Source organism: Oreochromis aureus, linkage group 16, assembly GCF_013358895.1.
Source record: "Oreochromis aureus strain Israel breed Guangdong linkage group 16, ZZ_aureus, whole genome shotgun sequence".
Taxonomy (NCBI): Eukaryota; Metazoa; Chordata; class Actinopteri; order Cichliformes; family Cichlidae; genus Oreochromis; species Oreochromis aureus.
Window position 1 is genome coordinate 12,590,645 of NC_052957.1, and position 21,671 is coordinate 12,612,315.

The following is a 21,671-nucleotide window of genomic DNA, read 5'->3' on the forward strand; positions in this document are numbered from 1 at the left end:
ACCTTAACACATGGCATATTACTGTGTGTCATTTATTTGAACAAACTAAGCCAAAATGCAGAAGCAGTGTGTGGAAAAACTAAGTTAACCCCCTGATTCAAAAGCCTGCAGAACATTTTTAGCAGCAATAACTTAAGGTCATTGTTTTCTGGACTTTACAACGCTGTTTCATGTCATTGAGGTTTGCAGGCATTTATAAGGTTCCTAAGCTCCCACCATAGCAGACAGCATATGAGCAAAATAGTAAAACATATTCTTTTATTGAGGTGATCACATTTTCTGCTCATCAATTAATTACGTGCATTTGATTAGAAGCGCCTGGCTGCTACTTACCTTCTTAATTTGGATGGAAACAGAATCGGGGTTAGATAATAAATAAATCATGACATCATGTAACAGGCCGTCTTTCATACTTCACTTGAGGTTGTATTGATTTAATTTTAAGACTAGCTAAGGACAGATTGTGTTTTTATTATATCATGAGATATATAAGATATATAAGCCTATGATTACAGTGAGAATTTGAAAGTAGAAGCTTACACATTCTGACAAGCAAGACTCAAGCTGCATGAAGCCTCAGGATTATTCACATGGTTTGTGAATAATATATCCCTCAATTCAAAGTAAAGCCTTGTGTCTTTCAAATATCTATAAAATAATGTATTGTTTCCTTCAGAACTCAAGTAAGCCTCTAACATCTCAAATATAATGGACAAAGACAGGAAGAGGACAGAGAGAGCACAGGGAGGACGAGTTGATGGAACTGATAAAGAAAAGGGCTGCTGAGACAGATGAGAGTGCAGCTGTTCCTGATGAAGGTCTGATAGCAGTCTTATCTCCAAGCCACGCTACTCACCTCCTGCTGACTGTGTGTGTCTGAGAGAAAAAAACAGAAAGCAAGGAAGAGAAAATAATAAGAACAAACCCGGTGTGTGCATCAGAGTGACCGTGAGCACAAATTTGTCTTAGTAAGAGTGTGTGCTCATGTGCATTAGCCTGAAAACAGGTGCACGTGTTGCAGGAGAATTGTGTGTGTATGTATATGTGTGTGCGTGCCATGCCCGTCAGTCCTCTCTTGTCATCTTGAATGGGGCCTCTTGAGACTGAGCCCTTTCAGAAAACCCAGTCGTATTTAGAAAGCCCACTGGGAGTGAAATGCCATTGATCATGCGTGGGCCTGCACCCCAGGATTTTCTATAACACTCAGGCTCCTTGACTCAATCGCTCACTCAATCGCTTATGTCTTAAAACATGACGGGATGAAATACCTTTGGAGGCGTTGTATCGGATCTACTCGCTGACTCATTCACTGTTTATCTTAAATGAGCTGCAACTTGTAAAATGTGGAGGAAGTAAACTAAGTAAAGTAGTTTTAGTGAGATAATAAAGTGGTTGTTAATTTTGTATTACTCCTGAATAGTAGATGACAAAGATAATAAATAAATCAAGAAAAGATGACATAACAGTTTGTTTCTAAGCAAAAAGTCATGAAAATAACCATGAAAGTCCTCCATGAAGAGCGATTATCAAGGTTTGTGATTCTGCCTATAAAAAGCAAACACCTTACCTAGTTTAAATTCACTCTCTTTGCCCTTCAGGGATGTCTCCCTGTGCCGTTTCACTATCGACCTGTACTTGTGCAGAGAGCAAACATGACTTCTTTGTTGAACTAAACTACAGCTATGGGGAAAAATAGTTTTCACAGGACTCTATGTAATCATGTGAAAAACTAAGTTTACCCTTACTACTTCCATACTTGATTAAATGATCAACTGACCATAAGCTGAGTTTTGGCAGTTTGCTGGTCTGAAGTATTCAGCTCTGTCAAAACAATCTTTCAGTGAGTGGACCGACTATACTGGCCTCAGTTAGTTAAATGTTAAAGTTCATGACAGTTGAAGTAAAAAGAGACTGAACAAGTGCAGCTTGTTTGGAAGGGTTCCCAGAACAAAGCCTCTTCTCTCTAAAAAGAACACGGCAGCACGGCTTAGGTTTGCAAGCTGGCAGCCGAAAAAACCCACAAGGCTCCTAAACAATGTCCTTTCCACGGCATTGCCATAATACACAGCACCACGTCTGGCCAAAACCAAACAGCATATGAGTTCCTGCTTGCTGGATTTGACTCCCCAAATCTTAATCCTCTTCCTAAAAATGAAATTGAAGTTGGCAATTTTACACAGTGGAACAGAACATATATGGTGATCAAGTACAAGCAGTAAGATTGGGACATCCAAAGAGTCATTCAAATGTAGTAGGAGCAGCAGAAGTGGTCCACAGGTGGACATTGAAACAACCCTGTCTTTCAAGGTGACAACACTCTAATTTAAATTAGATGAAGTTGTACTTTTTATAGGTGGAGGTACCTTGTACATTATTGTATTTTAAAATTAGAATATTTATTCAATGCAGATAGTCTGTATTTTATCTCTACATTTTCTGGCTTTGCATAATTTAGCCTCTTATCCGTTCCATTAATGTAATTTGCAATTTCAAAGTATGAAATTGTCCCTCATTTTAATCTTTTCTTTTGGATTAACTCACTAAAACTGCTGCTCTACAGAACTTCTATTTTCAGTTTAATGAGATTGCCTCAGTTATCTAAACAGACAAGCATGTGGCCATACAGCGAGCTGGTCATACAGCATGACACTGGTGCAGAATTGGTGCATGTGCATAATTAAAATCAAAAAGTATTGAAAACAGTCAACTTTGCTATGAGAATAAGGTTGGAAGACGATGACGGGACTCAGTTCCAGTAAAAGCTGCCAAAGCTGACACAGGCAGCTCTAAAATAATAAAAGTAATTTTAATGCTGATTTCAAATGAGACAAAATACCTTAAATAACAATCTCAGACCTTTTTAAAATGAAGACATTTCAACATGTTACAGCTGGGAAAGCACAAGTGTAAATAAGTAAAAGATAATAATAACAGCTGACTTCTAGTTATTCACATCCAAGAATTACTGTAACTTAAAAAGACCCATAAATAATGTATATCTGCATATGAAACAGTTCTGAAACAAGATGAATGTATTACTTACAATTAGTTTCATAAAACAGTAACACATTTGTAGCATGCTTCATTCTTGCCCACAAAAAACACAACGACCCTTGAACGTTAGGTTTCACATTTATGAATTGAAGTCTTAAGGGGATCAAAAGTCAAAGGATGGTTTCATGGCAGAGCAGCTATTTCTGACGCTGCTTCTAAAGCTTGTCAACTATCACCTTCCCTTTCCCCTTTTTCATCTCAACCAGCTGCTCTTAGAGTCCCAAGTGGATGGAAAGGCATAATTGTGTCTGTAATTTTGAACACTAAATGTGATTATAAATGGATTCTGCCACATCAGTGCACAATCAGAGTAACTACAGTAGCATAAGAGCTGCCGAAAAAAAATAAAACCCTTTCTGATTGAAAGTCCTTTGGTAACAGTTTAAACTGAATTTCCTCAGTTTTTACATACACAACCTTACTTAAAAAACACAACTGTTTAGCAGAGGTGTTTTTTTATGTTAATTCTATGTTTTGCAATTTTATGTATTTATTTTAGGATGAGCGCAATCTAAATTTACAAAATTAAAGGGAAATTCAAACCATTGTTTTTTTTTTACCACCCATCACTATAATGGTCATATCAGTGAACAAACAAACAAACCAGGAAAAAAAATTGTTGAGCCTAATGGATCCAAATTGGACTGAAAATGAGGTATATATGCCTGACCTACATGTATTTGAGAAAAGCAGGCTGCCTCCACAAAATGTAGGTTAATTTGTAAAGGTAATGTGATTCATACTGTTGTTTGGAGACACGCTATCAATCTATCTCCATATCTGTTATAGCCGTATATTTTTAGCAATATTAAGCAATAGCAACATCAGGAAGAATGAGCATGAGTAGCTTGAGAAATACCAACGGAGGAGCTAGAGCGAAGGCAACAGTGGTCACTCTGATGCCAAAACTGGGAGAGGAGCTCCAGCAAATTCCAGGAATAACATTCAAGATCTCTCTCCAGGAGAGAGCTGTTCTAGGAACAGCAAAGATGCTGCACAGGGCATCATCTGTAGTCTGACACGTCAGATGTTTTCTTCAGTCGCAGCTTTTACCTTTAACAACACTATAAATTACTCCAAAGGGCCCAATGCCTAAAAGTGAAGGTTGGGTCTGTAGCACTAGCTTACCACTATCAGAAAATTACATCAGCAACACAAAAAATTGAAACAAAAGGTCCTTGTTCTTTAGAGTTTCTGTAGTAATTGCAAACGGCTGAAGGAAGCACCATCTTCATGGGGCTTGTGGTTACTGTAGATTACAAGTAGCTTGTGATGCCAGTATACAGAGAATCTAAGAGATTTTGTACCTAAAACCTAAAACTAACATTGTATATTTTTAGGACACTAATACAGAAAACAAAAACAGTGTTTATACTATTGATTTAGCCTGAATCAAATCATGAAAAGTAATTGAAAAGCTGTTCAGTTTAACTTAAACTTATACTGGAAAGGAGACAAAAAATTAGTAAGTGAATTAAAAACTTCCAAAAACTTCTTATGCTTTCATTTAACATGAATATTGTTAGGCTAGCTGCTCCAAACTCAAAGTGATTTTGCTAATTAATCCTGTCTGAACTAGCGTGCTCCAACTGTGATTAGAATATGTAGGCTAGGCATGCAATAGAAATGTCCATTCAAATTTCATTCTGACATGCTCTGCTGCAAAGCTACAGTCAACACAGAATGTCTGGAGTGGCTAAATTGCATTGTCATATCAATCCAGGAAATTATAGAGGATCTGGGGGTTCTGGTTGCCATTTTTCTGCAAAACAGAAACCACCTCATCATGCAATTGTAAATATATTTAGACAATGTTAATAATATAAAATGATCCACTGAAATCTAACCTCTTGGGACACACACACTATATATATATATATATATATATATATATATCCTACAAACACTAATTCCAGTCTAAATCATGAACAGCAGGTAATTAATATGTGAGTCAACGCATGCCCAACTTGCAATATCACAGTAAACCTCCCTCCACTCTGCAGCATATTCTTAATTTTCATTTTTTTATTCAGTTTCTTGGCCAAACAATTTTAAAAGCTCAACACAATGAAAAAGAAAAAAATTATGTCAGGACAGCCTGCTTCTCTTACCCCAAATCCTCCCTTTCCACCTGGCTCTAACATGCATCTTGTGTCCTGATTTTGACTACAGTAGATTTGATTAAGCTGGATTACACCTAAATCTGATATTAAAATGCATCAGTGGTAAACACATTAAATTTCTCTTCTGCTTGTCAACAGGCCGGAGATCTTGCATTACTCAATGCTTTAAAGGTGACAGTAAATACCTTGGCATGAAAAGACTGATTTTTGCATTGCACTCCCTCATTAGTTTCATTATTTATTTAAAATATTTTGTTCTTAATATACCACAGTACACTGTCAAGTCAGAAATTCCCTTGAGTTTCTGACCAATCAGCTCTACCCATCCACAATATTTTCTGACTAAAAAGATAAATGAACTATCTTCCCCGAAGAAAACCTCTTACGGGACCCAGGCGGGGAAATATAAATAGTTTGACTTTAAATCTGATAAACAACAAAGTGAAATCCAAGAATATTAGGACTGGGCAGCCTGCCAGTCTTAGTTCTTCCACAGACGTCCTTATTCAGCTGATGTAGGAGAGAGGAGGCTGGCTCGTCGAGTACAGCGTGCAGTCCATGGGCGTTGCAAGACAGCTGCTGTTCTACTGTGAAATTATTCACAGAAATCAAAACCAATTGCTGTTCAAAATTATTCACAATATCACGCTTATAACCACATAACAATCCCTGAGGTACAAACGCGCACTAACAAGGTCAATCTTTTATGAACATCCCATTGCACTTAAATTCTGTTTAGAGTTAAAGAGCTTAGGTAAAACAACAATGTTTTTTGTAAGAAGGCAGCAGCTGCGTTACCTAAGCTGGAAGAAATTTGAATGTGTGCTAAGCAGACAGACAAACACACATAGGTTCCCCTGTTTCACACTGCTAATCTAGGCCTTTGGTTTGAGGCACAATGTGTTACTTTCAAGTGCACCGTGACTAAAGTTAGTGGGCAGACAGCGCTGCCTGTGGCAAGACACAGAAATACCCTGCATCTCCCAGTGAGTGTGTGTGCGCATGTTCATAATTTAAAGTAAAACGCTCTAAGCTTCATTGTCTCGCGCCCAGGTGCAGTCCAAAATCATTAGCATATTTCCACAGGATTTTGCTAGAGGTTTCCTAGGGACATTACCTCTTTAGAGTGCACAATGTACTGCTACATGATTCCAAATAGGCCAAAAACACCTTTACACATTAAACCAAATGTTAAAAATCCCTCTGCTTACAAACACTCGAATAACATCACTGAATAGTGAAATGCATGGTCCTACAGCTGTGTGACACCTTTCAAAAGAGCAGACAGTTAATAATACATAAACTTTACTGAGAAGAACAATGCTTTTTTCGTCCTGGTCGTGGAACATTGGGCCAGCTCTTTAACCTCTTAAGTATACTTGAGGGTGTGTGGGAATTTGCCAAGCCACTCTACAAGTAGACTTGAAAGCATTTAACTATATCCCTCGGGGTGTCCTCTGGTGGATTTCTCTGAAGTATGAAGTATCATGCCCATTGTTACAATCCTTCACAGTCAGACCCTGGTCTGCATTGCCAGCAACAAGTCAAACTTGTTTATGGCAGAATTTCTAGATGCAACCAAAATTCCTAGGATGCACTTTTTGATGGCCTTAGACTCACGTTCGCTTTTTACAGATGATTTGGTAATCAGTCGGGTTGATCTAGTACATTCCCACCCTCACCTTTGCCCACCAATGGCACGTAGTAACCAAATACATGAGACTGCAGATACAAGCAGCAAAAACAAACTTCCTGTGAAGTGGTCTGGGCTCTCCCTTTAGAGGTAGGATGAGGAGCTCAGTCATCCAGGAGGGACTTAGAGTAGGGCCACTGCTCCTTTGCATTGAAAGGAGCCTGTTGAGGTGGTTTGGGCATTTGGCCAGGATGCCTCTGGGTGCCTCCTAGGCGAGGTGTTTTGGGTATATCTAACCAAGAGGAGAATCTGGAGCAGACCCATGAAACGCCTGGGAGATTATGTCTCTCAGCCAGAATTGGAACATTTCAGTGTCCCCCCAGAAGAGCTGGAGGCAGTGGCCAGGGAGAGAAAGATCTGGACATCTCTGCTCAGATTGCTCCCCTCAGAATCCGTACCCAGTAAGTCGTAGAAAATGGATGGACTGACCTAAAACATACTGCCATTTATGGAAACCTGTTTCTTCAATAGAATTGTTTCAGTGTTTTTAAAAATGGATTAACAAGCAGAATATGTTATCTACATTTAGGGTGCTTTTTGTGTAACAGGAATTTTGCTTTTATAAAGATGGCATGAAAAAGATTGCTCACCACGGCCCCTTAAAAAACTGCTTTTTAAACTGTCAATTACATTATATATCTATATATAAAATCTGAGGGCATAAAGTTATTCTACAATAATGTGCAAAAATCTTGAGCCACTCATCATTTCTTTATATTTTTATAGGAAAATTGGAAATATATACAGTGATTTATTGAGATTTATTGAAAACCTGAACTCTCGTAGGCAAGCCTTGACTAATCCATGACCATTGATGGATGGAAGATCCCAACACCACAGGCTAAATAACCACAGCCCCACCCCACGACAGACCCTCCATCGTGTTTTACAGATGATTGCACATCGTCACTGTTGTACCTCTGTCTCCTGACCTCCTCTGTTCATACTCATGACGATTTGAACCAAAGACTTCGGATTTATACCTCAGCCATTTCTTCCCATTTCTTTTCTTTACAAATGGCTTCTTAAAAGCCATCCTAGCACTAAGACCATTTTTGATGAGTCTTCAGCAAACAGTAGGTGGATCAACTAAAGTGCCAACTGCTTTTTCTTAAGCACAAGACTTTGAAATATTGTTCACATGCTGTAGAAAATGTTTTGGGCCTGCCACATCTTCTTTTTACATACATTTGTCCAGTTTCCTGATTTTTTTAAGGATATAGTACAGACGATGCCAAGACATGACAAGTTTTCAGCAAATAGCCCTTAAGGAATTATCTAGTTGGTCACATTGTGCAAAAATACAAATTTAAGCCTGTCAAACTATGTTTTGCCATTTTTTGTTAGATTCAACTAAAGAAATTATGTGTTTATGTGACAGGCTGCTAGTAACAAAGTAAGTGTTAAGTGGCTTAACAAACAAAAAAAAAATCCTCTGAGAATTAGGTACAGGGACTGCATGGAAAATAAGTGAAAAAGCAGCCAATGTCAAAAAGCCTGAAGATCTGTTGCTCAAGAACAGTTTTTTTTTTAATACAAGAAAAATCTGTCTCCTTGTAAGCAAAATATAAAGTAATAATGAAGGGTGGCTCAAGACTTTTGCACAGTGCTCTACATTGAGATTGTGAAATAAAACACTTTGTCACTCGTGACACCTTGAAACACCCTAAGGGACCTGGACTTGTCTAGCCAAGTCCCCAGTTAGAGAATCACCTCCACAGCCTATGTATTATGAGCTGTCTCCCATTTCTCATAACAGACAAATGTACACACGCTGGGAAGGATGCCAAAGGGCGTTTGGACAGAGATGTTTAAAGCTCCTGCCTCACATACTAATGAGAATCCATTACTGTCTCATTCAAATAGTCTCATACACACACACACACACACATACGCATACACAATCAGCACATTCTCATTCAGTGCATAAGCATCTGGCTACAGACACCCCCTTGTCCCCTATGCTTCAGTGCCTGCCAATTACAAAAGAAGTAATCAATTCCACCACGGCTCCGTCCCGGGAAATCGACTTCAATGACACCGGCTACATGGCCACTGTCTCTGTACCTGACAGCCACTTACACACAAGCAGGGACCCAGTCAACCAGCCTTCTGTTGCTCTTCAGTGCAAGGCCAAGCAAGATAAACCAGATCCCCCTTCCCAACTGGAAGCATTACCTCTAAATACTGTACCATATTTCATGGTCATCATGAATGACAATTTACAACAGTAAGTCTAAAGATCAGTGTTTTACCATTTGGAATCTGACAAAAAAGACATCTTCACCTGCACACACGCTTATTGCTTTGCAACTGAAGGCCGGCCGTTTGCAGGCAATCCAGGGTCTGGTTGCCTAGGTAACCCTCTAATGTATTTACTGCCAGATCATAAGTCAAACAGCAAAATTCTTCATTTGTATTGTTACGACTTGTTTCAATTGCTTGCCTGGAATTGCTGGCCCATTTCCTGTCACCAGCAGTTATTTAGTGGAATGTCATTTACTTTCTATGGTGTCTCGTTGTGGCATAGTTTCCTGCATGGGCACGGTTTTAATATTAGTTTTCATGTGCTACATGTCCATGTCCTCTACAAAATGTTCACGATTTACCTTAGAAGCATCTCAAGAATAAATGAAGAAACACAGGATAAACCTGTAAATGTATTTTTTATACAAATCCTATAAAGTTTGTTGTTGACAGGACAAACAGCGTACAGCTTTTTTCTGTTAGCTCAAGGTCCCAAAAGCTTAAAACTCACAGTAAGTGCAGTAAATAAGCATGAACGTATCATCAATCATCAGGCATTGGAAAAACTGGAAACATTTGAACATACAGTATCATTACACAGTGTAATGGTGTAGCTAACCCAAAGTGTTTTTAATAGCTTTGGACAAATGTGGCACTACCACACACGTTCTGGATCCAAAAACAAGTAAAATGACTACATTGTTTTAGTTTTTGAGAGTATTTTTTTTCACATAAAAAAATATTTAAAAACTGTACTTTTATAAAGGAAAGCATAAGTAGCTCTAGTATGCCCCAAATATTACAGCCAGTATCTAAAGCCTGATTTTGCAAGCGTACCAATCTTGGAACACCTCTTTAATAAAACAGCAACTGACGCACCTTACGAGGTAGTAAAATCTCAAGGCTATTTGGTACAGTCTTCTTAGTCACGGCACTATAGTGGAATTTATGGTGATGTGAAGGTCAGCCGAATCAATTTCTCAACATGGGATTTAAAAAGAGAACCCTGTAAGCTGTTGTCGATGAAGTGATAAATCTCTACTATTATTTGTCTCTTCCCATTTTCATCACCACCTCTGTGTTTCCTGTGTTCTTCCACCTCCTCATTCTTTTTTCCTATTTTATTAGGATAAAAAATGGTACAGCTAATGGTTTAGCACTTTTTATCATTATCTTCACATCCTTTTGCATCATTTTCCTCCTCATGTTCGTTACAGTGGATCTACAACACTCCTGACACTGCATGTATGTGTGGTTGTGTGTGTTCAGGTTTACCTGCAACTGTGAAATCATGTGTATGTTTGGTAAAGACTGGAAAAAACCCTACGGGGCACACTACAGCAGCTCTTTCCTTTATCTTCAAACAGTGGCTTGCTAAAAAAAACAACATTTGTGCATACGCACGCGTGTGTCTGTCTGTGTGTGCATGCGTTTAATGTTTGCAATGTTACCTTTGGCCTCTTTGTAGTGTTCACAGATCCTTCTGACAGCTGCAAGACCCTCATGCTCATCTCTCCCACCTCAAAGAGAAGGAAACACACACAAACACACACAAATGAATACAATATATGACGAGCCCTTGGAGGCTTTTTATTAAAAAATACAGCTTTTCTTTTTTTTGTCAGTCTTTCATCTTATAAAAACACATTTCCAAGAAAGGTTCTTTGAATGAAAGAACACTCAGTGCAAAAATTTAGCCCTTCAGAAATTAGGAATGTTAACAAGGCTTCTGATTCAATACATCAATTTTTTCAGTAAAGACTTTAAATGCAAGCCTGTAAAGAAAGTACAATATTATTAAAAGTATGAGTTATTATGAAAGTACCATCTAACTTCAAACAAGCTATATGAGGACACTTCACCAAAGAGATTTTAGCCAAAGAAAAATCACATTTTTTTAAGGTAACACAAACTAATTATCTTTACAGTATATAGACTGATAATGCTTGTTTTAATGCTTGTAAAGTCCCATTCTGAATATGAAATCAGTCAAAAGATACTTTTTTGCACCATCACTGGATCAAGGCAGCATAGCCAGACAGGAAAGTGGGGAGCACACTTTTATAATAATAAGTATTTTGATCCCAAAAATATCAGAAGAAATATCAGAGTGCTGCATATTTTAAAAAGCTATTTGTTAGAGGCAAAATAAATGGATAAAATATGGTGCTTAAGGAATTTATTAGACCACAATCCAATATAATGTTTATACCACAGCTGCCCCAAATTTTCTACAATGTTTCTGCAATGATTTATCAACCAGGATGCACAAGCTCCTCATTCTTGTTATTCAGGAATTTTCCAATTCAGTGTTTTACAAAAAATAGCAGAAAATACAGTGATGCATATTATTATTTTTTGCTTAAGATGCCAAATTACAGTAATTTACTTGCTTCCTGAACACCAAAATTAGTTTTAGTATATGAATGTTATGCTTGACTAATTTCTGACTTCTCAGAGAATTCCAGTCTGCCTCAAATTTAAGCAAAAAAAATGAAAACTGGGTTTGTTATTTGCCTGATAAACAATCACGTCATTTTGTGTTCTGAATATTTTTTTTCTTTGAAAATATTTGTGTTTTGTGTTCTATGACAGCTGGTCTAATAAATTTGTTTAGCATCCTACTTGTTTTATTGTACTTGGTGGGGGAAAACGAGATTCATACAGTGCTCAGTGACAACTGAAAATGGCATGTAATACCATCTACAACATCAGATCTGAGTTATAAACTCATAAACACAAGACCTTTAAACACACTGATCCACAGCTCTCTATTTTGTTTCCATATTGAATGTACTGTTCAGATTAATTTACATGCTCCAGCAGCACAAGACAAAATACGCAGAGAGATACATATCATGTGCTGCCTTCTAAGATCATTGTAATAAATATATTATCTCCATATGGACAATATCATTTTAATAAACCAGTTCTCACAGTGAAAAAGTCCCTGATATGCTCCTATCATAGCAGTCTTTAAAGTCATTTTCCTTTCACAGTGCAACAGGAGCAAGGGGCTTTAACAGCTCTTTCATAAAAATAATTTACCACACACCCTATGCCGAACGTAGGGTAAATTAAGGAACTTAATGTCCTGTCATTCAGCTCAATTCAATCTCCACAGTGTTAAAAAGATGACTGTTGCTATCGTTAGATGTAGTACACAAAAGATATGCTTAACACAAGTAAATGCTCTGAAGAATAAAAATGCAGGCACTGATGCAGACTCGGGATAGATTTGCTGTTTGAGGACATTAGCATATAAATGAACGACTTCTCTTTGTTAGGTAATAAAGAAATAAATAAAATAGAAAGTGTAAGCAAATCACACAAAGAAGAGAAACATGAAGCTGGTGTAATTCACTGACTCAATATTTTTAAAAAATAAATCATTCCAAAGCCCAGTTAGTTGCACAAACACAGGCTCTGACAAATAAAAGGACAAAGACACAATTATACTCTCAGTGCAAACAATTAGTGCCAACAATTAGTTGCTTAATTGATTAGTCAATTGACAAAATATTGATTAACAAAACACTGTGAACATACACTGGTTTCCATTTGTCAAATGTCAGGACTTACCGCATATTGACATACAAGCCGCATGACTAGACACGCACACACACACGCACAAACTTGTACACACAAATAGCCTATTTGCACACGCTCATTTCCGCTTTGCTCACACACATAGACACACTTATCTTGGATTATCACGTAGACCTTTTCAAGGGCACAGCATCATTTACCCTGATGCACCGCTGTTCAGGCAGGGCTGAAAGATGCAGCTCCTCTGAGTGACGTGCATGGCTCACACAAACACTCACATTCAGGACAGGAACAGCCTGATCTCACACAAACAGATTTTTTTTTTTCAAACGCACTAGTGCCCCTCCAGCAGGCTTCTCTGCCCATTTGCCAACACTCACTAAGAACGCTGCATATAATTGAATACACATCTCTTCACAACTGCTTCTGGACAAAGCTCTTCTTTAAAATAGCTACTGATTAAAAGACGTGCCCCAAGGAAATAGTTTGCCTACTAAATATTTTGGGATAGGTGTTGGAAAAGTAACCTAATTAATTCACAGACATATTCTTGCTGCAACTCAACAAATGGATAAACTGAGCAAGACCTGGAATAATAGTTAACCGTACACTGCCAACTACTGACAATCTCATGGATGCATTGGGCCTGTTGTGCTTTCCCCATAAACATTATAAAAGATGGACATAGATTCTGGTCTGAAAAGTCAAACCAATGTGGAAGTGCTTTAAATCTGCAATTTATTTAATGGCCACCAGGGAGCAAAACCTGTGGTTATACAGACTTGTCATCCTATAGAACTCTATAGAAAAACAGCTTTCAGACATGAGCTTTCTGCTGAGTTTATGGGCTCAGTCACAATTTGGGTCAAAGGATTATCTGGATAGCAACAAGTTTGATGAAATTCTAACCAATACTCTAGAAGAAGTTGTGATTTTTATGAACTGGGAATGGATGTACAGAAGCTTAATCATAGCATAAACTAAAAATACTTGTTAGCCAAAGCTCAGGCTTTATGCTGCTGTAAATGCTCAGTTTCCAAGTTTTCCTTTCTCCTGCTCTTGGATCTGTATGATGATACAGAGAAGGGTTAACCTTAATATGTCACCTCAGGCATACAGCTCTGGATATAAGCCCAGCTGCTCCACCCACCTGCCATTCAAACCTTCTGTTAGCAAGTAACAGCCAATCACAAAGGGATTTCTCACTTAAAGGTAGGGTAGGTGTCAATAAAATGAGAGACGGTAAAATGGCTGACAGTAAAGAGGCTGCATCCAATCCTGGTATATGAAACTGTTATTCTGAGCTGCAGTTCAGGCAAATTAGTAGTTGGGAATGAGCGTACTTGGGGAGACAGAGTAAAATATTTTATTTGTTTAACCTGCAAACTGATTTGTGCATCATGTGCTACATATGAGCCAGATTTTGTCTTTGTTACCAGCAGAGTGGTATGAAAACCTTCAGTCTGCTTTAGTCAGTTATTCTATTTGATATATTTCGATATAAGTCATCCGTTTCAACCACCTCCTCGAACTATAAAGAAATTATAAAAACCTTTCCAAGAAGCAAAGTCTTCCATGGCAAAGATTAATTTAAATTTCATTATCTTATCTTAAAAAATGCTCTGGACCGCATCATTTCAATCCAATACCTAGTGAAATGTATTTTAAGCACAAGTGCATGCTTTTAATACCCAACTCCGGTGTTTGACAGTTCAAAGGCTTAAGCCATTAACTGGCTTCACACAGATACTATGCTACCACTCCACCTGAAATATGCATCCGCTACATTACTAGAGAGGGATCCACTTTACCATAAATACTCTCACTTCATGAATTACCTCAAAGAGTTGCATATTTGAAATGGAGATACACTCAGAGTCATCAGCTGTGGGATCAACTTCGGTACACATAGGATTGTCTGGGACTACAACAGACACTTAACCGAGTTCTGGTATGATTGATTTTGTGAGTGTAATCCCACACACGGTGCTCACATCTAATTTATGTTCTGCTCAAACCGTCTCCAAGGATACTCTGACATTGACTTTGCGCTATACACTCTGAATGAATAAAGCAGAGTTTTCTTCAAAGTTTTTAAACTCGTGGACAGAATAGAAAATGTAGTCTCACCCTGGAAGTCGGTTTCATGAAAAAGATTTTGCTGTTATGTGCACGGCATCTCAAATGTGTTTAACTTCAGCACCTAATATAGGTTATAAATGTAAAAAAGAAAGAAAAAAGCACCAATTTAACCAAATAATTTCATGATTTATGACCAGTCTTTGAAGAGTGAGTTGAAATCGAACCCCATAACATTCTGTCAAGATATTCCCACACTGCTTCAATAATGCTGAGGTCCAGGCTCTGGATTCCAAACCATGACTTATAGTGTTCCATTGTATTTTTTTCTATGCAGATATCCGTTTCCCACATTGATAGTCTGTTTGGGATCATTATTATGATGAAAAATAAAGCAGCTGCTAATCTGACAATTTCCAGATGGTACTGCATGGTTGATCAAAGTCTGCTGGTTCTTTCCTTTGTTTATAATTAGATAAATTTTAAAAAGATTTCGAACACCACGGCTGAAATTCAGCCCTAAACCATAACAGCATCTCCACTATGTTTTACCGATGACTGTAGACATTGACAGTTGGACATCCCTCCTGACCTCCTTCATATGTACTGATGACAATTTAAACCAAAAATGTAAAATATAGATTTAACACTCCATAAGACTCACTTATTGTTTTTTTGGTCCTTTAGTTTTTGTGTAATTTAGTATACGTCAGCCTTTTCTCTCTGTTTCCCTGCTTAAGAATAGCTTCTTGACAGCCATCCTTCCACTCAGAGGCTCCTCTGGTGAGGCTTCAGCAAAGGGTAGATGAACTGAACTAATCTCTCAGTTCCTGTTTCAGGTCTTTGCTTCTTCTTATTTCTTAAGGACATGACTTTAAGAAACAGTTTATCTGCTTTAAATACCTTTTAAGGACTGCCATTTTTTCCATCTGTCCTCAACTTGCCCAGTTTACACATTTTATTTAAGAACACAGAGAAGTCCATGCCAAAATGTGCCAAGTTTTTGGCTTAAGATTTTTTGCGAATTACCTTGTTGCAAAAATACTGTTTTATGTTTGTGAAACAGTTATCTTTGGCATTTTTTCATGAATTCAATTAAAGAAATGAGAATGGCTGCTACTAACAAAGTGCCTAAAAGTACTATTTAAAATTGGTCTGTTAAGTATAGACAGAGCACTGTTTCATCACTTGAGTTAGCTGCCTTTCTTATGCTCCATAGTCAGAAAATCTCTGAACTAGTGCAAACGTCTACAAAGAAGTCTGGTTCCTTGGGAATAAAATAAATACGAGGTGACTCAAGACTTTTTGCACATCCAGGATATTAATACTCTTAATCTAACATTCTGAAAACTTCAGAAATCACTAATGTGTAAGATTTGGCCTTTTGCCCACACAAACATAAATTTTAGGTCAACAAAGCTTTTGAAAAACTGGATTTTCAGGAACTCAGTTTATAAGCTTAAGCGTGGATGAGGTCTGGAACATTTCTCTGACATCAGACTATGGAGCATGTTATTGTTTGCTCAGGTTTCTGATTGCCTTCTGACATTTAGATACAGCTGGGTTACATCAACACCTGTTGCTTTTGCATATTCCTGAAAGTTGTTGATATTGCCTTTTTTGTTTTCATGTGTTTCATGCTCGTGTGGACAAGATTCAAAAGCAGAAAAGTTTCATTAAAAAGAAAAAGCCTGTTTGTGTGTGTATGTGAAGATAGCCTTAATCTACAACAAGAACCACAGATAATATTTTTATGCTCCCAGAAAGAAGTTGTATCTCACACAAAAGGAGACTTATGGAAGTGAAAAGGAGCTGGACTGTTAATGACAAATTTATTATCACATTAGTGTTGTAGTGATCAACTTATTCTAGCAAGTGGCATGGGACATGTGGCACATGAAATGAAAAAAGGGACATGCCACATGATAGAAAACCTGGAATTGATTACTTATATACAGTACACATAAATATACAGACTTCTAAATTGCTATTATCTCACAGCCTTTATCTGTTTTTTCCCCCAACCCTTTGATGGTTGCTACTTTAAAAATAGAACAATGCACATCATTTGTTATGTTAAACTATATTCAGTTCAACAAACTACTTCTGGAATGACATTCTTTTGCATATTTTGCCATGCCTACACGTTCAAATTCACTTTTGTATTTTTTGCATGAAATACATTTTTACATAGATATTTAAAGAAGCTATAACGTGAAGCATTTTTAACATTTGGTTCTACTGCATTTACCTTCCCACAATAAATATAGCTAAATGAATAATGGAACAATAGCAGACCTTGTTTATGCAAAAAAGCCTGTCATAATCCTTGAATTTGCATTTTAACACCCAATTTGATAACAGCCCTTTAATCCCAGTGAAGCCCCGAAAGTCTTTAAATCTCCTCACAGTGAAAAATCACACACATTTTCTAATGATGAAAACAAACTGTTGTGAAGCTATTCCAACCCTTAGCATGAATCAATGAGGTGTCAAGAGGGTTTCTGACAACAGTGCGCTTTTAAGTAGACAAACAGAGGAAGCCTTGGGTATTATACAGCTGTGGTTTGATCAGTCTATAATAGATTTTATGTTATCATGGACACCTCATCATTCAGCTTCACTGGTGCTTTGGGATGATGGTGAAGGCAGAACACTGACCATAATGTCTGTGCTTCTGTTTTCAGACCAAACGTTAAGCAAAGTTTCGTTTGAGAACTACTAACTTCTAACTGGGCTCAAATACTAAGATATTCTCAGAACGTACCCAGAATTTCTGTAAATTTGCTTATTTTTCTTAGCCTCCTCCTTTTCACTATAAAAATTAAGTTAAATCACACAGCTGACAATTGGCTAGTTCTCATTTTTTGATTTTCTGTGGAGTGAAGAAAATCCACAGTCTATAAGAGATTATTAGCCAGGAGGCTTTTGCAACACAATGTGAGACAGATTTTTTGTGGAAACTTAAATATTTTCAACTTACACACATGCATATTTGCCTCTAATTGATTCATGTGCAACAGCCATGTATGCGATCTCAGTATGTATATACAGTTTGTGGTCCACAGTAGATCATGTTATGCTGCAATCAATATGTGGTACTTGCTAAAAGTCAATATAATCCTTCGCTATCACTATGGTGCCTTGTTCAGAAATCGCCAAGATTAACAGAGACTCAACTAAAAAATACTGACATTTCCTCCTCTACACCAGTCATTTTCAAACTATTTTTTGTTGCCCAGAGTACACCAAAGGGCAAACCAAACTTTCAAAGTACTCTTGTAGTCATATCGGCCATCGGTTCTTCTTTTGATTGGAATGTAAGGTGAAGACACTTTGACAGCTCATTTGCAGCAGCTGGACCTAATATGTGTATCACCCCATCCATTAGCATACCTTACCTCAATCTAACAAATGGTGAGTCCATTTGGATTCACTGCTCTAGACACACCCTACGTTTGTGCTGCACAGCAATTTAAAAACTAATTTAAGTCTGTTTAGCGGTAATTGAGGCATTCTCACCATCTTATGTGGTTAGACAAGGTTATCGTGCCAGCACTTTTCCACCTGCAGACTGACCTATCCAGTTTGTTGTTGCACGCAGCTACACACCATACACACAATGTACATTTTGGGTAATTGTGTGATATGTAAAATAAAAGCACTTATCAAAGGAACTAACCTTAATGAGACATTGGTGCATGTTTTAACAGATATTAACAGAGGTTTATAGACCACATTGGGTATTTGTTACTGCATTGTAATGGAGATTCTGGAAAGCTGAGGCATATATAATGTGACATATCCCAAAGTTTGGGCCTGACAAAGTTCATAAAATGCAAAGAAGAAAAGAATTTTCAAAATGAAGAAAATCAAGGACCAACAGAGAAAGAGATCACAATTTTTAAAGGAGTGTGTGAATCAAGAAATTGAGTGAGCCTGCGGTTTGAATACTCCCTAACACTGAGGTTAATCTTTTGAAACATCATTTTTTTGTCTTACTTTCTCCAGTGTTAGGCCACATCTCTTATAGCTATTTGTGCAGTTAATGTTTATGTACGTGAACAAGCCAGCCTTTAGGGAAATCATGTGTGTTTGTGCTGTTTGCATATCAGTGTTGACGTGCTTGATACAGTACCTATGATAACATGTGCCCCGAGTCTGACCAAGTGGCGAGCTACTTCATAACCAATTCCCCTGCCTCCTCCTGTCACTATGGCAACGTTGCCATCTTGTCTGGGCATCACTGGCAGAAGCAGAAGAGGAGACACAGATATCAGAGAGAATGTCACTTGATAAGGAAGCTTCTTCAGGACAGGCTGATGTTTCTATAGATGACAACTCAGTAAAAATCACATGGGCTTTTTGTAGTATTTTTTTCTTTTTATTTCCATTGTACTGAATAACAACTTTTCTTTACTTTCTTTCTTTACTTAAGTTACTTTATGGGTTAAGTGGCAACAAAATAATAACAGAAAGGGACCTTAATTAAATGCAAAATAGAAGAAGTGTTCAATAAATTTAAAAAAAAAAAAGCATTTTAAGAAATGTGTGAAGACATCAGGTTTTGATTTATTTTAATCAGAAAAGTGAAACACTGATATAACACTCAAATTAACAGAGTTAAATATCAGAAAACAACTGACAGCAGATATTGTTCACCTTATACTCCACCAGTAACATTTAATATATTATGTAGTTACAGTTCATATTCCAGAGAACACATGAGTTCTTCCTATACCTTTTCCTGTCAATTTTCAAGAAGACTGGAAGAGTCTGCCACATTGGATGTGATACAACCACTAGATGCTGAGGAAAAATATGTATTTCCGGATTGGGCGGCAGTGGTTTCTGTTTGTTGCTAGGTGAAACTGACTGCAAAGAAGGGCCTGCACCAAAAACCTCCTAGTGATTGCTTCAGTTGCTAGCAGATTGCTTTAGTTGCTAGTTGTCACAGTTGCACATAGTTTTTCATATTTGACTACTAGCAGGTAGTAACACCTGATGGAGTGTGACACAAACTGGAAACATCTTCAAAGGTTTGCCCTAAAAGTAAAAGTTGTGTCTCAGTGTTGCAGCCAACAGGTTTAAAAAAGGCACAGCTTTTATTTGGAAGGCAAGTCCACATCACACTTTTCAACTTCACTACAGCGTAGAGAGCAGCTAGCTAGTGTTTGTATACATCCACAGAAGTATGCAAATGACCAAAGAGGATGCCTGATTCTCACTTGCGAGTGGTAGTTGCGGACCGGTGTCTAGACATGTATGACTGGGGTTTTATTCACTTGATCCTACATCCAATTTAAATCTCATGGTTAGTGGTCACAGGTCTGCGAAACCTCAACAGATGCTGGCAACAGTGTGGGTCTCTTGTGTAAGCTATGTCGAAGGTACTACTAAATTAAGTATAGCAGTGCTATGACACAAACCAGTGTTCATCAATCTAGTAATGTCGATAATTTGATTGTAGAGTAATTCAAGTTGCTCATGTATAGATGTGTGGATAATTCCTATATGAATATGCTGTTTCAGTAAAACATCAGGTTTGTATCACAATTCTGGCACTTTGCAGTTTAGTTTGAATTTTTTAAAATGCTCAATTTTAAGTAAATTTTAATGGTTTCAGTGTTAGTTTTTATTTATTGTGCAGTGAACAGTATTTATCCAGAGCAACAAGTTTGCAGAACTCATTCAGAAAACTCAGTCTGAATAAATCATTGCACCAGTGCCTCCTGATCTTATGTTAACCACATTGCAAAAGAACAAAAATAAATTAGATTTTTAAAAAATCTAAAAACAATGTATTTTTCAATTTATTCTGGTTATTTTTCTAAGTTAAAATAATTTCAGTTTTGATGACTTCTGAAGTCTATTTTTTTTTTTTCAGTAAAATAATAACAATAATAATAATAATAAATAAATACACCTAAAATAAAAACATGGTTATAGTTTAGGTGTAGTTAACCAGATGTCTGCAACAAAATTAAGTTGCGCTGTCTCTGGGCGACGAGCAGACTAGGCCAGACAGCATTATGAAAAGTGCACATTTAACCTCACAAAGCTTGGTGGCAATCGTAGAAAATTTGGAAGGGACACGTTGATGTTCTACGGAATCGTTAATTATTCGGCTGAATTCAGCATAAACAAGACGACAGGTAATCCTTTTTTTCGCTAATGTTTTGAGCTTAACACAAACTAGCTAACATAGCTAGCATCGTGTTAACATGTGCAAGTGCAACATAGTAAATGACCTCTACATGTAGTAATGAATGATAGATAACTCGTGCTAACTATAATGCACCCACGTTCATTGGTTACAACTTGGTTGCCCGTGCTGTCACTTACAACTGAATAACAACTTGTCAAACTAACGTAAGCTAAAGTTAAACCGACCTGGCAGCCTCAAAGGTCCGTTTAGCAGTTGAAGCAAAAGCACCTTTAAACCAAGCAGGTAAAGCTTTATAGCTGGCAGAAGATGACACCAAAAAGCAGACAACATCTCTGCGAGGATGTGTAACGCTGGTATCCGAAAGAGCCGTCAGTGCAGAGGCAGAGCAAACCACCACGACGCAGTTACGTCTGTGGGACGCGTTCCACTATGAAGTTGTCCAACCTCGCTTCCTTCCGTAACACATCTTCTAACAACTTATGTTCCATTTTTAGATTACTAAATTAGACGACTAACAATTCCCTGGCATATCTATTTTACAATCTTGACTTATCAAATGATTTTTCCCCGTAGAGCCGCTATTTGAAATCATGATCCCTTAAAGTCATCTGTCACATGGCTGTAAAGCTGAAATAAGTGTATGATGGAGGGGACTCGTTCTCCTCGCTGCTCCTTGGCTGCTTGATGTGCCGTATGATCCTTATCTGTAGATCCAGCATATTGCACCCTTCAGCTCACTGACTCCCTGATTAACTGC

At 37.6% G+C, this 21,671-nt stretch overlaps 1 protein-coding gene across 1 annotated transcript in view; it reads right to left on the reverse strand.

Annotated features, from left to right (window-relative positions):
• LOC116311977 (dehydrogenase/reductase SDR family member on chromosome X-like) overlaps positions 1-21,371 on the reverse strand; it is a 35,310-nt gene extending 13,939 nt beyond the window's left edge. The window contains exons 1-3 of the mRNA XM_031729221.2: positions 21,139-21,371; positions 18,884-18,991; positions 10,569-10,637 (exon numbers count right to left, since the gene is read on the reverse strand). Coding sequence (XP_031585081.2) covers positions 10,569-10,637; positions 18,884-18,991; positions 21,139-21,244 — 283 coding nt within the window. The 5' untranslated portion in view covers positions 21,245-21,371. The remainder of the gene's footprint in view (positions 1-10,568; positions 10,638-18,883; positions 18,992-21,138) is intronic.
• Positions 21,372-21,671: the final 300 nt, after the last annotated feature.